Source organism: Coturnix japonica, chromosome 4 (genome assembly GCF_001577835.2).
Source record: "Coturnix japonica isolate 7356 chromosome 4, Coturnix japonica 2.1, whole genome shotgun sequence".
NCBI classification, from domain to species: domain Eukaryota; kingdom Metazoa; phylum Chordata; class Aves; order Galliformes; family Phasianidae; genus Coturnix; species Coturnix japonica.
The window spans coordinates 29,439,612-29,456,382 of record NC_029519.1 but is presented as its reverse complement, the minus strand read 5'-3'; the positions used below and the strand labels follow the sequence as shown (position 1 = coordinate 29,456,382).

The 16,771-nt window shown below is 37.4% G+C and overlaps 1 protein-coding gene across 1 annotated transcript in view; it reads right to left on the bottom strand.

Moving 5' to 3' along the window:
- FAM160A1 (family with sequence similarity 160 member A1) overlaps positions 1 to 16,771 on the bottom strand; it is a 77,405-nt gene that overhangs the window by 19,806 nt on the left and 40,828 nt on the right. The window contains exons 3-6 of the mRNA XM_015861123.2: positions 13,596 to 13,827; positions 12,083 to 12,709; positions 7,309 to 7,467; positions 4,577 to 4,663 (exon numbers count right to left, since the gene is read on the bottom strand). Coding sequence (XP_015716609.1) covers positions 4,577 to 4,663; positions 7,309 to 7,467; positions 12,083 to 12,709; positions 13,596 to 13,697 — 975 coding nt within the window. The 5' untranslated portion in view covers positions 13,698 to 13,827. The remainder of the gene's footprint in view (positions 1 to 4,576; positions 4,664 to 7,308; positions 7,468 to 12,082; positions 12,710 to 13,595; positions 13,828 to 16,771) is intronic.

The window sequence follows — 16,771 nt, the reverse complement described above, 5'->3', positions numbered from 1 at the left end:
ATTAAAAAATTAAAGAAAAAAAAAAAAAAGAAAAAAAAAACTAGCTTTCTTTCTTTCTTTCTTTTTTTTTCTTTTTTTTATTTTTTTTTTTTTTTTTCCTAGCTGCATTAAACCATAAAATCACATTAGGTTGCTCTGATGCTTCCTCTTTTATGATGTTGGCCTACAGTGTCAGAGGTGTATGGTGGTAGAGTTGACATTGGTCTCCCCACCCCTGACTTACTCATAGAAATGCATCACTATCCTCAACACTCTCATACTGTTTCTGTCACATCGTGAGCTACGTACATAGCAACTATGTATGCGGACAACCTGTAGCACTTAAAAAGTTGCAGACAATAAGCAGATCTTACTGCTTTACTCCAATAAATGTTACAGACATCTCATGACCATGAATACACAAATCTCGAAGCACTGAACTGCATACTGAAATTCTGAAAAGCCACGATAATGATACTTTCAACAAAAATATTGTTTAATTGTCTGTTGCTTCAGGCTGGGAAAGAGAAGGCCATTTCCAAATGTATTAAGGACAAGAAGGTAATTAGTAGCAGTCAGTACCAATTTACAAAGGGGAAATCACACCTTCTACAGTGAGATGATCAGCTTGATGGATAAATGCAGGGCAGTTGAAGTCTGCCTTGCAGGGCTTTTGAGACCATTTCTTACACAATATCCTCACAGACAAAATGACAGACAGTGGGATGGACTGAACAGCTTGGCTCAAAGGATTGTGATCTACAATGCAAGGTCCAGCTGGAGGCTGGTGATGAGTGGTCTAGACTGGGGCCAGTGCAGTTTAGTATCGTTACAAATGACTTTGATGAAGTGTATCCTCCTGTAAGTTTGTAGACGTTAAAAAAGTGGGCAGAGAAGTTGATGGATGGCTGTGCTGCCATTCAGAAGAACCTCGACAGTCTGAAGAAGCAGGCAAAAAGGAACTTCACCAAGTTCAAAAAGACAAATGCAGATCCCTGCACCTGGGGAGGAATAATTTCAAGACAAGTATACATTGGAAACTGACTGGCTGGAAAGCAGCTTTTCAGGAAAGAATGAGCAAGTGGACAAAAAACTGGCTATGAGTTAGCAATGCATTTTTACAGCAAAGGTGAATGACAGTCTGCTAGGCATCAGGAGAAGAATTCCCAGCAGGTTTGCCCCGGGGCACCCTTCCACTTAACCCAGCACTGGTAAGATGAATCCAGTGTGCTGGTATAACCAGGACAAGAAATGCACAGACAAGCTGGAGCTAGTGCTGCCAAAGGCGACAAAGCTGATTATGGTATGGGAGCATCTATCATATCAGGGAACCTAAGAGACCTAGGATTGTTCAGCTGAGAGAACAGAAGGCTCAGCAGGATATTAGCACCATGTGCAAATAAAAGACAGGAAGGAGCAAAGATGAGTGAGCATCAGTGATGCATACTGGAAGAACAAAAAGCCAACAAATGAAACCCAGGATATTCTAATTTGATACTAACGAAAAAAAAAAGAAAAAAAAACCAAAACAAAAAACAAAAAAAACAGAAGTAAGCAAACAGAAAGCACAGTGCTTCTCTGAGCAACCTGTCCTTGCCAATCCTGTTTGAGCAAGAAGGTTAAACAGGACAACCTGCAGAGGTGCCTGCCAATCTCTGCCACACTGAGGTTCTGTAAAGAGGGGATGAAGGAATAGTCTGGGCAGTACAACACAGGAGTCTCTGCTTTAAGCCAGAAGAGAGTAACCATCCTCATATCAGACATTTTCCTTTTATCTGACTACATCAGTTGCAAAGGCAAACCGATGCTGCTGCTGCTCCAAGAGGGATTAAAAGATAATGAGGCTATTTGCTACACAATTTATCAAATGCTGCTTGTATGCCTGCTTGGTTTATTTTATTTTATATACTTGAATCACCTAAATTAAATTTGCGAATCAGACAGGAAGTCACATTACTGTGATTTGTTTATGTTGCTGATGTTTTAAACAGAAATCAAATTGTAACACAATGAAAACACAGAACATTGAAGATGTCTTTCCTAGATGCATACATTCTTAACTGGGAGATGTCTTTTCAAAAAGAACAAAATCAAGTGCATCCCACTGCAGAGATACGTTGTACTCAAAAAATGTACTTCTTGAAGGAAAATTAGAACACATAGAGAACAAGTCTGAAGTGGTATGGCCAGAATGAAAAGCTCATGTCCTTTCTGAATTCTGCATTAAGTTAAAATCACAGGTTGGGTGTGGGATGTTAGGGACTGCATGCCACATCAAGTCTGGACTCCCTTCCTTCCTTCCATGCCTATCACTCAGAGTTATCAATCAGAAGCAGCTGTTTCATACCAATTAAATTCTACTAGTAAGATTTACATGGAAAGGAAGCAGCACCAATAATTCTCTCTCTTCTTACTCCCTCTTTAACCTTCCACAGCTCTGCCTTCCAAATAAGGCTTTTATGCCATGTTCATATACTCACTGTATTTGAACTCATAAGCTAGAATGAGTCAGAGCAACTCAAGGATACCACATTCTAGGATACCAAACAAATTTTATCAAGTTAAAAACAATCAAATCAAGATGCATTTTTACTCTTGTGTTTAATGAAAGCATTTCTGTTTTTGAAAACACAGTGATGTGCCTGGCCTCTCTCATTTTGGCCCATGAAACTTTTTCCCATATTTTACTAAAAGGGTAAAAGAAAAAGGTTAACTGTAACACTACAGTTCCCAAATGGGTGGCACTTGCTTACTTCTCAACCTAGCATGGACTTTTCGAACAACAACTACAAATGACTGAATTATATGAAAGAGCTTCAGGGCATCTGTTTTAATCCAGAGACATCTGTCCCAAAAGTAAAGATGTGAAATATTTATTTCCTGTTAAACTAAAGTAAGACTGAAGAGGTCAGAGGTGCCTCTTTTTACTTGTTTCCTTTTGCTGTGGGTTTTTGGTCACATATACGTGAGAGCCTTATGTCAAATCCACTAGATGGTGCAATCCATCTTCTTCATTCAAAGTCTTTGGCATTTAAATACATAAAATAGTTAATTTTTTATGAGAAGAAATTCAAACTTTATGCTAATCAAGAAAAGGTACACTACTGAAAGAAAAAAAAAAGAAACAACAGAATGTAGCGGCTTAGGAAAGACCTAGGCTTGAAGCTTACATATGTTAGCAGCCAACACCTCCACTTTCAAGGGAAGGATTATTTCACCCAACTTCAGAATTTATAAATGAAGTTCAACAAAATTTCCATTACATGAAAAAAAACCCAACCCTAATCTGAACAGCATATTTTAAAGGCCTTAAATAGCATCAGAAGGAGAATACTGAAACTGAGTTAACACTTTTATTGACCAATAAGGATAGCATTCAGCTGCAGTATTCAGAAACCCTGAAATTTGTCTTCAGTGCTTTAGAGGCAAACACAATGCTCACTAAATCCAGAATCCCATGGCTGCATTCTGACATCTCACTTGCAATCCGTAACCTTGACCTGAAGTGCCTACCTTTTCACTTCTGATTGTATTCTGCAGAGCCAGTACAGGATAAAGTCAAGATGCACAAGAAAAAAAGATTACCTCCAGGTAGGGTGTTGAACTATCTCAATGGCAAACTAAAAACTTGATCTGGATTGCAGCCAGATTTTATTTCAGTCCTTTCCAAGCTCCCAAATGGTTGAAGTCTGCTGAATTATTAACAGTTCTACACTGCTTATTACTTACTGCCAAGACAAGTCCTACACTAGAAGGCAGGGTATGGCGTTCCACTGGTCTCTGATAAATTGAACAAGTGTACTGCTTTCTGCTTGGCAGGCTTAGGAAAAATTAGTAGACCTTTAAAAACTAAGTTCTCTTGTCATAGCAACTTCTGTTGGATAGCTAAAAAAGAATTGATTTTTATTCTCAGCAACTCCTGCTTTTTCTGCTCAAACAAGATATTCTTTTTTCAGGTAAAAGATGACTGCTAATGACATTCTTCAATTTCCTAATTACCTAACACTCTCTCTTACNATACACTAATTCACCAATATGAGCGGAATGTTTTGTGAAGGATAATTCCTAAAACTCAGAAGAGTAGAAGAGATTTTTTTTTCTTCTAAGCAATATAAACTGCACTCTAATACATTAGAAAACTGACATCAAACCCATTTCTTCTCAACATTACAAAAAGACTTTTACCAACTGCAAGAATGAAGCAGAAAAAACACCACTATCTTAGATAAGATTAGTGTAACATTTCTTGATTGAACGTTTCCTTTTGGAAAAATGTTCAGTTAGAAAAAAATCATCCTGGAAATATGTCTGCCATCATGAAGTTCTGTCTAAAAGTTCATCGATTTTGATGGTATGTCAACTTAGCACAACAAAAATATTTTTGTTCATTTCTTTAGAGAATCTTGAATGTTTTCAAATATATCCACCTCTTGCTTAGTTACTGGCATAATGTAAATACATAGTATGGAAAGAAAGCATTCACTCATTTATACAGAGCTCACTACTGATACTATATTCAATAGTATCTTTAAAAAGGCATTATCCACAGTGCTTTTGCCTGTTACTAATTCAGGTTGTGCTTGCATTCACCACTGACCTTATGGAGTGCGGGAGCCATTACTGGCACTAAAAATCCATTGTAAATGTAATTCACCAGCTGGTTACGTATCAAGGGATGTGCCACCTAAGGGAAAGAGAGATGGAAGAGAAAGACAGAGAACAATACCAGTGAGACTTTAAACAAGACAAGGAAGATACTAGTGCTGTCCAATACCAAAACATTTTCTCATTTAAAAACACACATGCTCATTTATCCACCACAAAACATTTTCTCTGATGCAGATTCTTAAAGATGTTTTGTTCCTCCAAGAAAATACACCAACTGTGTTTATTTACAATAAGCCTGCCAAAGTTAGAGAACAGGGCTTTTCAATCTCCCTGCAGGTTGGCAAAGATGAACGGATAAACAGCAAAGACTGCATGCCCATGCATCAAGGGAAGACTTGAGATTCTAAATTTAAGTCTTCCAACCTTGTCAGGGTCAATTGAAAGTGGATTTGCCATCATTAACTTCTGCTTTTATAAGAAAAAACAGCAACAGCTGTTTACCTATGTTTCAATAGTAAATAAGCAAAAGTACTCTCTAGCTATTGGGTAAGAATACACCATTCATGTATGTTTTTTCCAAACGATTGTTGAAAAAAATTAAAAACAAACAAACAAACCCCAAAACAACAACAACAAACAAATTAAAATAAAACCTACATTACACATTCAACAGGTTGGTTATAAACTTTAAAAAAAACACCTGTATATTACATTTAAACAATGACAGCTGGTATTATTCACTTGTTCAATGTTTTGATAGTCAATCAGTTGTTTAATGTATGTAAGTCATTCTGAAAGTAATGCCTCCCATCTATTTCCATGTAAGCTACAACAAAAAGCACAGTAACACCACTTGATAGAACAAATTCTCAGCTACCTAACACTTTTTCAACACAGTCCTCATTAGCTATACATTTTTATCAGTGATGAATAAGAGCCTGCATGCCACATGCATACAAATCTGCACCAGCCGAGGTGACCCACTATTTCACTACTGCTCTAACAATCTTGTTGCCAGGAAATGTTGCCCATGCAGTCCATTTTTCACTGGCCTGAAGAAATGGAAATAAGAAGTTGCCAAATCCAGAATACACAGAGGGTGCTGCAGGACAGTCTAGACAAGATGAGCAATGTGCTCCATGGTCTTCAAATTAGTACAGGGCCTGGTGTTGTCATGCTGCAAGAGAAAGGCTGTCCACTTTTCTGGCCTAACCCTGGAAGTTCATGCCTTCAGATTAGACAGTGACACAATGCAGTGGTCAGAGCTGAAGGTTTGTCCCAGTTTGAGGAAATTCAGAAAGAAGGAACACCGCATTCCTATCCAGAAACACACTACTCATCATTTTACCCTCCAAGGGCCACATCTCAAACTTTTCCTCGGATGAGAAGATCACACATCACCAATCTGCAGACTACCATTGTGACTCCAGCTCAAAGTGGTGACACCACATCCCAACATCAGTAATGATGCAATCCAGGAAACTGTAACCTTCAGTCTCATACTGGTCCAACAGGTCATAGAATCACAGAATTGCTCAGGTTGGAAAAGACCTTAAAGATCATGGTGTTCCTGCAAGAGTATTCATGAGATCCACCTGGTAAAAACTTTGTTGACACCATCATTTCCAATGCAATTCAGCTGTATACACAGTTCCCTGGTTATAACCCAACAATTCACATGTGTGAGCTGATTGAGACGCTCTTCATTCTATGGTGTGACAGCTGTGTATGGCTATCTGGAATGCAGCTTGCCTTTCAAGTCACTGTTGTCACTCCTAAAACACACCACCCAGCATGGCAACAGAATATAACGTAATCTTAGCAGGATGGTCCAACCTCAACTGCCATAACACCAACATCTACCTCTGACGTGGTGGGCCGACATAGTAAAACAGAAGGCATTACTTTCACAGCAGCAATTATATTTTGTAAGCATCCCACTAAAATATATATTTTACTTAAAAGTGAATGTGACTCAATTTTCAATCCTACTCAGCATATTTCTCTTCAAATAACACAAATATTCACCATTTGTATAAAACTTGCAGCATATTTAAATAAAATATTGGATGAGGGCTATATAAGGCCCTATGTCCTTAATAGCAATACAAAGTAAGGGATTAAAGCCAGAAAAAGAGGGGGGTTGGGGGGGAAAAACAGCTAATCAAGAAATAATCATTAGGAACAGACTGGATTCTATGCAGGCCAATCTACAATGAAATTATATTCCTAGAAAGAGTCTGCTTAGGAAAGTGTTTCGTTTCATTCTTTTTAATGCAGCGTGCACTGCAAGGTGAAACAGACTATTTTCTTTTGTACGCTATTGTGAGAGTTCAGATATAAAGAGAGTGCTTTTTTAATGCTTATATATATAAAGACTATTTTCCCCCATATTCAAAAGGATTCAATTTACTGCCCATGTCAACAGTGGCAATAAAATGCAATAATACATTGGGTGATTGTTTGTTTTTGAAAATACAAAAGATGCTCACAACTATGTGATGAAATATCAAAAGTCTGAAAACCTATGATGAATTCATTAACATCTGTCATCTGAAATCCAAAAACACATTAATTTATCCTTATAACTGGGACAAACAGCACAAAGCCTTCACTTTATAAGTAAAATCTGTTGGCATAACTAATAAAAGAAAACAAACTTGCTAATTCAAAAAAATCTGCAGAGTTTATAAAACCACTATTTCAACTTTGCTCCATTACCTGTATCACAGCATTGCAAAATTCAAGAGAATTCATGAATTGCACAAGTGCAGGCGATAAGAGCCAGTCGTCTTTCAGCAGGCAGTGCCACTCTTCTCCTTTTTCTTCCAACTTTGTAGGCAAAGATGAATAGAGGCCACTTAGCCCTGTTGCCAGCACCTGTATTTCAAAAACAGAAGAGAAATGTTAACTTCCCAAATGTTCATCTGTATCAATAACATTGCCACACAACAAATCATTTCTCTTGCTTGTTTCAGTAACATGACAGAGTGTTATGATTAATTCAGTTTCCTCTTGAAAAGAGTTATGTGGCAGAAAAACATGAGTATTTTAAAGAGTCTTCTATATAATATAATTCTTCCAGGAGCTCCTATCTGGGAGAAAGAGATGGGAAAGTGCAGCTTGTCTTTCTTTATGAGCTTTCTCATTCTTTATCAGAAATGATGGTTACAACACGATTTTACATTTCCCTTCAACCCCCTCCAGAAGCAGCAATCACTGTAACATTCTGTCACAAGGAGGTGATTTGCATGTTACTGCTTACGTGTGCCTATGTGAAGTTATTTCAATAGGAAATAAGAGAAAACAGAAATGGTGAGGGAAGTGTCACCATCAACAATAGTGAAGTTCAGCCTCACTATGGCCACAGATGTATGTTGACTTCTATTCATAGACATTGGTATTCAGTTGAGTCCATATCACAAAAAAGTAAATTCTCACTACATATATTTTTTCATCAACCTTCCTTATTTACTTGGAACAGAAAAGGGAAGAAATAAACAAAAACTTGAAATAAATAACTACACGGACATTGTTTCCAGTGATATTAAGGCTTTTAGCCAATTCACGTAGATTAGTTAGAAGTTTTAGTTACAATTCAAAAAGCAAATTTCCAAAAGGCTTTTTATATGGTAAAGAATATATTTTGAGTACTGGCAGTTTCAGAACAAGCTTTCAATTATTATTGCTATTTGACGCTGGAAGCTTTTAAACTATTAATTACAATTTTTACCCTTTTGACATAATTTTCTACAACTTCAGGACACATTTAAGATGATCTTCATTTTAAGGGTATTCAGACACAACCTGATGCAAATCTTTTTAGCTGTCATTCAACAGACTCTTGCAGGAATTTTTTCTCTTTCAAGTAACAGCTACTTGATGTGTACATGGCTAAACAGTTAAAGCCCAGAGGAAACACAAATGTTTTATCTATTAGAAAACAAATTCTTGACAAAGTACAGCTCAGCAACCAAGGGGATTTAGGTCCTGTTGACATGCAAGTGTAACCAATTACATATGCTAACCCACTTAGTAGGACAAAGACAATCCTTCTGAATCTTATCCATTTCTAAAATCACTTAACTTTGAAGGAATTCTTCTGGCATAATCAAGCCAAATATAATGGAAAAAAAATACCGTGGGAAACTATTTTTTTCACAGATAGACAAATATAAAATACATGCTCTACATATATGTGTTTGTATATATATACAAGTTGCAGGAAATATGCTATGAAACCTAAAATCTAAAGCCTCTGATCACAAGCTTTACTTATACAAGCATATTCTTCTGAACTGAAGAGCTCTTTTCTTGGGTCTTGGTAGAAGAACACAAAGCTGGAAGACATGAGGATCTCAGCAGACCTATATAAATATACATAACCCCTCCCCCCCCCCCCCCCCCCCCATCCACACCTACACTCACAAACCCCGACTAAAGAAAATTTTAGGAAGAAATTCTTTATAGAGAATTTGAGTTTTATCTGCATTGCGATCAGTTAATTAATGCACACTTGGTTTTCCATTGTCTGCTTAGAACTTCATTGCTATTCATAAACTCACACACTCACAGAAAGCAAACTGATTTTCAGAGCAGCACCCTATCTGCATTTCTCCTTGACACGGAAGTTTAGTTCTGAAGCACAATACTGACTTTGGGCAAACAACACTACTTGCAACTAAAGCAGCAAGTTCACAATCACTCCACGTCTTCAGGTGAGGAATTCTTTAGTTTGTCTGACCTACTGAGGTAACAAGTGACAGATTACTTTTGTTATGGAGCAGCAAATGGCTCTATGTGAAATTACATTTCTGAAACACTGAGGAACATGCCCAATGGAAGCCATTTCCTCTACTTACATTAAAGAAAAAGCATCTGAAAATTTTGGTTGAAGAATGTGGTATAAATAGAACTACTGTTTCAAATTAGTAGCAGAACTCTTCACGTTCAATAAGAAGACATACTAAATAATACACACATATGCACTACGTGGAGTTTACCAGAAGGCAACAATCATCAATGAAAATTGTCATAAAAGGAAAGAAATGAATGAGTTCACATCCCAGGGGAACAAGATAGGTTTTGTTCTTTTGTTTTACTTGAAACAGTACCCTTTCCAATTTCTAGATTTGAGATTTTTTTAGAATTGTCACAGTATTCTTACAGGCTTACCTACTTTTACAAGCCTCTCCAATGGCTTCTTTTTCACCACTGAGTCACAAGTCTCTCTGTTTTACAATCTCCACAACTAAGGTCTTTGTCTTGGTTCATGAAAAACTGTGTGACTGACTGTGACTTGTTGTCTCAGAAACGTTACGTAAACAAAATGCTGTGTTGTTAATAAATCATCAATTGCTACCTAGCCATCTTATTTACACATATGTATAAATTTCTTGCCTTTAATATTTCTTTCTCCTCCTACATTTGTAGTCCTATACATGTGTAGCCTGAATTTCTCAAGTTCATTACAGCCACACTTCTTACTGCTTTAACATCTGCTTTTCTAAGTTGTGGTGTATTTACAAAGTTCTATGGAGAAGCTGTGGGATGCTATCCTGATCAAAATTCTATGTAAACACTGATTTCCTGTCATAATAACAAACACATAACACCTTAAATCACAGATTTAGGAAAGCTGCAAGTCAAAACATCATAAAATGATTTGACCAAAGATACAGAAAAACCTCTGAAAACTTGGCCTGTCAGTTGGTCTACACATTCCATGTTAAAAACATTTATTAGTGAAGCATCCTCGCTGCAGCCTGTTCCCTTCCTCAACTGTAGTTCACTCACCTACAGTTTTGAACACTACAGACAGTCCAGTATTGAAAAGCTGCTAACTGAAGTTTGCTGAAAAAACAGTTTCAAGAAAGCCTTCAGGTTCATATTGGCACAGATTTGGACGTATGAAGCAGCAGACTTATTGCCAGACTATATCCCAGGGCATGTTTACACTATGCAGTAAGGTGCAGTATAGAAAATCCAATGTATTAGCAACCAATTAGCCAAGGAACCTGAAACAGCATTACCACAGTGATACTCAATTGCAATCCATATCAGCAAGGGACTGTGCTACCTGTTTTGTGGTGTAGATGTGGGTTAGCTACTCTGATTGCACTGATCTACAGCGATGTCTTTCACCAGAACAAAGCAGTCCTTGAGCTCATCACACTTAAAAAAGATTTTGTGCCAGCAAGCTAATTCTGTGGCACTGCATTAAAATTTTATTACAGAGTTAGGCCAGCCTCATTATAGTTCAGACAAGTCTGATTTTAGCACATTTTGACAAGAGGCCATCTTAATTAGAATGATTGTCAATCATGGCTCCCTGCTGTTTGAAGGTTAATATGGTTGGCTTTTATCTTCAGTGTAAAAAGGATTTTTCTTTTTTAATTAATTGGAAGATGTAATTATGAAAGTTATAGCATGGATCCAATAATGCTATCTGTCTCAGGGACAATCTAACTACCAAGTTCATATTTTTAGCAGTATCCATTAAATAGGGTCAAATGGAGTCTCTCAGCAGAAGATGCTTGATGCAATATTTACAGCTGACAAAGGAAGCCATTTCCAAGTTTCATTTTGGAACTTACAGGCTTCCTCCAGACTGCAAGCCTGGTTCTGCACAACTCTCATAGAACATAGTAATATAAGAGTAAATAGGGACCTATGGCTGGAATACCTACTGTGCAAATGTTGAGGTAGATGGGCAGGCCAAAAAACTGATGCAGAGGAGCATCTTCTCTGCAGAATTACACTTGGTTTTGAGACCACCCATTGCAGATCTCAAAGCAATTTTTGTGAGCAGGTATGAAGAAGCAGGCATATAGTGTTTGTTAGCCTATTTATTTGTTTGATCACTAAGATATCCTGTTCATGCAGTGCAACTGATTTACCAGACCTAACAGCGCAACATTACTACCAAGTTTTGTAACAGACTACATAGCATGATGGTGTTATGGCCAAGATGGCTTTTTGGAACCTCAAGATCTGTGACAAAGAGCAAGTCTTCCATTTACAGGACTGTTCAACTGATGTTATAGTATGATAAACACAATTGATGTAAACAAGTTTAGTCATCAGAATCCGTAACCTGAGAAAACATGGTTCACTTCTACTCCCTTCACTTCCAAAATCCTACAGGGTCCTCAGGGTGAGAAAGATCAGTTTCCTTCCCTGAAGAGTTCTGCTCTACTCCTATCAGTTTTCCAATTATAATCACTGCCTGCAAAAAAACCAAAGAAAAAAACAACACACCACAAACACTTATGTGGGTCCAAAGGAAAGGAACTGCACTGGTAAAGTAGAAACAAGCAGAAAGACTGCATCTGGAGACAGACCTGGCTTACACAGTATTATGTTTGTAAAACAGTTGTTAGTAGAAATAAAAGTAGTAGTATGTTACAACATATGTTTATCAAAAAAGACAGAATGGGATGAGAAGAATAATGATGCTTAGTTTAACACTGAAGACCAAGTAAGAACAACTTACTGGGCAAAAATAGGTATTTTCTGCTATGTGGTTTGCAACAACGTTGTTTTCTGCTGACAGGGACATAATGAAGAGCAGTGCATCACGAGCCTGTTGGCCTACTGTTCCTTCTCGATGAATGAAGGGAATCAGGAGGGAAAATATGAGGAAATTGGCAGCCCCTTGGTCCTCACTGGTGTGAAAAAACAGTTCTAGAATGGAAGGATCTTTGGCTATTATAGAACAAAGCTGATTCAGGAGGACAACCAGCTCTGTTTCCACTGTTGGAGTAGCTGTTCCTGAGCAGGAGCTCAGCAACATCATCAAAGGCTTCAAGATTGGCTTGTGATGTAGCAAAGGCTGATGAGACTGGGTTACCAGCATTTCATACATTTTGAGTTGCTCAATTTTTGTCTCATCAGTGAACTCTCTCCGCAGGCTCCAAAGAAAAAGCTTCTCCATTATGTTTTCTGAGACCACAAACTCTAGAATGGGCCCCATTGACGCATCCTTTGCTTGCTCCTCAATGAGTAAGAAAAGCATGTGCTCCACATAATTCTGAACAGTGCTGGCTTCATCAGGTGAAATTGCACCATACTTGGCCTGAGTATTTTTCAAAGGATCATGCTTCTCTAAGATTTTTAGAACCTAAAAATAAGCAAAGGCAGATCAATCATTTGAGCATACATTCAAAAATATCCACTTACCTATATACATAAGGGGGAAAAAAGTCATCAAAATTCATAACACAGAACTTAAAACAAAATTATATCTACTGTACTTATACCTCTAGTTTGTCAGTCAAGCTTTCTAGACATTAATATTTTAGATATCCAAGACTGAAATTTGGTTGTTGCCACTTGTCTTGCTGCTGAAAACTTGGACTTCTCTTAAGCATTAAGAAGCTAGGTTCTCTTAAGACTTCATAAATTGAGTTTTAATATTTGCAGTAAGCTTCTCTGTCAGAGAGGGCTGAAATCAAAGGGCTTTCCCTTCGTGCTGAGTAACTGAGCTCAAGAGCATTGATGCCACAAGGTGGTTCACAGTGGTAAAGAAGCCAACATAGGTCTTTGCCACAACTTCAGTGATATCAAATGGCCACCACTGCCCTAAAACTCACAACATTCAATATACGTTTCAAGATAGGGTAATAATTATCATCCCAGCACTCAAACCCCTGCATTAAATTCTATTCTGCATGCAATGAATGAAGTTCATTATCTGAAAAAGCCTCTGCATTTAGTCCTTTTGTGGAGGATAACTGCCACAAAACCACAATGGAACAACGGCTCCTCCCCAAACATGAGTGTGTTGCTGCAGTTAAGTGTCAAAAGATGTCTCTTGAACAAAACCTCTTTAACACTGGAAATATCTCAGAAATGCTACTGCCCCTTTCTGCAGCAGTCAGTTCAACGTCACATTCTGCATGAAACAGGTTTCTTCCTCAGAAAATCAGGATAACTCCAGAAGTAAAAGTGAAGCAAATTCCCATCAATACAATGTTCTTCAAATCAATAAAACTCAGTAGCATTACCTGTGCCCAGTGTGTTGTAAACACTATCATACAAGTTTCTGGGTCAACACCCTGCAGGCTCAGACCCTGCTGATTTTTTCTGATACTAGTTCCAGAGGACATTATAAAGTTTCCAAAGGTCAACCCACTAGGCCATGCTGAATTTCCGTTGAAAATCCTGTTGTTAGTAAAAGATGTGCAAGCATCATGAAGAGATCAATATCCCGTTTTGAGCTTTGGTATCCACAGGACTCTGTTTAAGAAAAAAAAACAAAACAAAACACATCTATATACATCAAATTCTATGTGTATATAAATATACGTATATATACACACACACATACACACAGAGAATCTACTTCAAGATACCACTAAAGCCTTTTTTCATTTCAATTCAATTGGAGGATGGAAATTTTTAAGCATGTTATATGTGACCACCATCTTAGACTTTTCCTCATTTAACATCCTCAAGCAGGTCTTCTGAACAAAGGCACTATTCAAATTTACATCAAGCTCATGCAGTAAGCATTGTAGGCATACACTACATTTTTATGTTTCCATTATGTTTCTGTCTTGTAAACACAACTCTGTTCAGAGTGCCTTAATAACTAATGTTGAACAGACTACTTTAGTAAAAAAGCACAAGTTAGTTCTACATTTTTAAAAACAGTATCAGAAGAATAGATAAAAATGCAAATATTTAAATGCTTCTGTCAGAAAGCGTGCTATAAAGAGATGGAAATAATTGTTGAACATCACATGCAGATAGAAGCACGTACTTCTATCTACTCCAAAGGACAAATATAATAATAATAACAATATATTTTAAAAAAGACAAAAAAGAAAAAAAACCTTCATGCATTCAAAATCAAGTAAATTGAGACATCATTTTTAAAGGAATATGAGAATAAGACCAAACATTTGCACTTCCTTTTCATCCATTATTTAAGATCCTAGCTATCTGAGTATCAAAGCAGTTTCAAATCCACAAGAGAAAGTTAAAATGAAACGAAGACTGATATCTCCCAGATATTTGAGAGGCTTAAGAGAACAAGTTATTCCTTTTAGAGCCAATTTCTGTGTTGCACAGTTTCCACTTTCTTGTACCTCCCTCAGCTTTAAACTTCTTTTTTTTTTCCTTTGCAAACCAACTTGGCTATTAATTTAATTTCATATCAGAGCAAAAAATACTCAAGAGTTCAGGAGGACAATAAACACACAACATGTTCCTACAGCACATGTATATTATAGAGGAATTATTTTCATTGGAGTACATTTTGAAATGTTCTGCTTTTCTCCCTCTCCATTAGAACCCCAAAAGACCTGGATATTCTTTGTCTTACATAAATACATTACCAATTCTCTGCAACATAAGATGCCACACTCTATAAAGCAATTCTTTTCTCATATAGTAGATATTCCTATGCATGTATCCTAAAATATATTTATCTTTACCCTGCAACAGATATCTCTGCTCTTTTGCAGGTATGTTCCGCACAACGTATCTTCTTGAAGCAGTGAAACATACAGACAGCCACAAAAACATCAGCAAATTTTGCAGTGTTTAAAATAGCCAAAAAAACTCCAGGCTACAATATTAATATTTCTGAGACAAACAGAAAACAAACAAAAGTTTCTAATAAAATGCCACCTTGTTCCTCTGTATGTTCATATGTTCAAGATTCAATTGCAAACCAGGATCTTCCCTCTAACCCCCAGCCCTTGCACATAAAATGCATATGACATATTTACTAAATATTCCCATGCAATACAATTAACACGATACAGTTTATCCCTTTTGAAGAAAAAAATCTGGGGGTCTATTTATCTCTTTGAGTAACACTGCTTGCAAAACAATGCTCCCCTCCATTTCTTACCATGTGTTCAACACATACACGTACCTATTGGTGGCATTTCCTAGAAGCGGCAGAAAAAGTCTGCTCTGAGTAGTTTGCTTAGTATAATATCTAACAACCCAAAGGAATGTTTAATTGACCTACTCATTACATCACCTGTCCACTGCAAAGCAGTTTCCCTTTCATCAGCCCTCTTCTAAACATAAATCTTCCCATTTCCATAGAAGCTGAGCAGTCTCCTGCAGGCAGAAGTGTCCTTCGCTGTTACAACCCCAATTCACCCCTCAAGCAGATCTGTCCTGTGCATGAAATCAAGCAAGCAGCTTTAGAAAAACTAATGTGATCACGTAATTAAAGATGGTATCATAAGGTGCAGCAAGAGAACTTAATTAACAATGCAGAGGCAAGCTCATTTCTGGAATTTACTAGTTTTGAGTTGCTTGACTTTCCAATTTAGAGGTTGTTTCAAGGTAGAGTCTGCATATTGTTAAAGAGTTTATTTAAATAAAAGAAAGTGATATTACACATCTACGTATCACATGGGAGATAGTCATCAAAACAATACCAAAAGTCAAATCACAAACTTCTGGTCAACTATTTAAGCTAGCAAAGAACAATAAAAGGGAAGTGATGGCTTTCTTCAATAATGCTGATAAAAATCAAACTGGCGACATAAGACTCTTGAGATGCACGCAAAGCTCTGGAATGTAAATGCAAAGAACAGATATGCCACACACCCCCCAAATGACAAGCAGGCACACTCCTTGCTTTCCTACATGAAGGCCCCCACGTTTATTTTTTATACGAGATATTTAAGAGCTCTTTGCCATCTCCAAATCCTGATTTGGGCATACTCATATTGACACAATGAGTGTTCTCTGATTCATGTCAGCAGTTTGATTCAAGTCACACCTTCTATAGACTCTGATGGTGGTAGATGAAAACAGGTTTCTGTCATAGTTCTGCCTGTTTCCATTGCCAGGGGGTGAGCAGACCCACGGGAAGAGGAGGAGGTCGAAAAAGGGAAAAAGTAGGGAAACGACCCTGGACAAAGGAGAAAACGCAGCAAACTGTAGGAATTCTATACCACCAACCACAGGAAACTTTACAAAGACTCCTTTGAGCTGCTGTTGCTTGCATTCTGCCCAATCTACTTGCCATGTTTTGTTACTACCTGCACAAACGCTTTCCCATTGCTTCACAGAGATCTTTGGGATAGAAGTGACAAATACTGTAAATCAGCAAATTCACCTCCAGCATTCACACGTTCCAAAAATCCCCGCACTTAACAGTAGACTGCATGTACATACATCACAACATTAAAGTTATTTACATATCTAA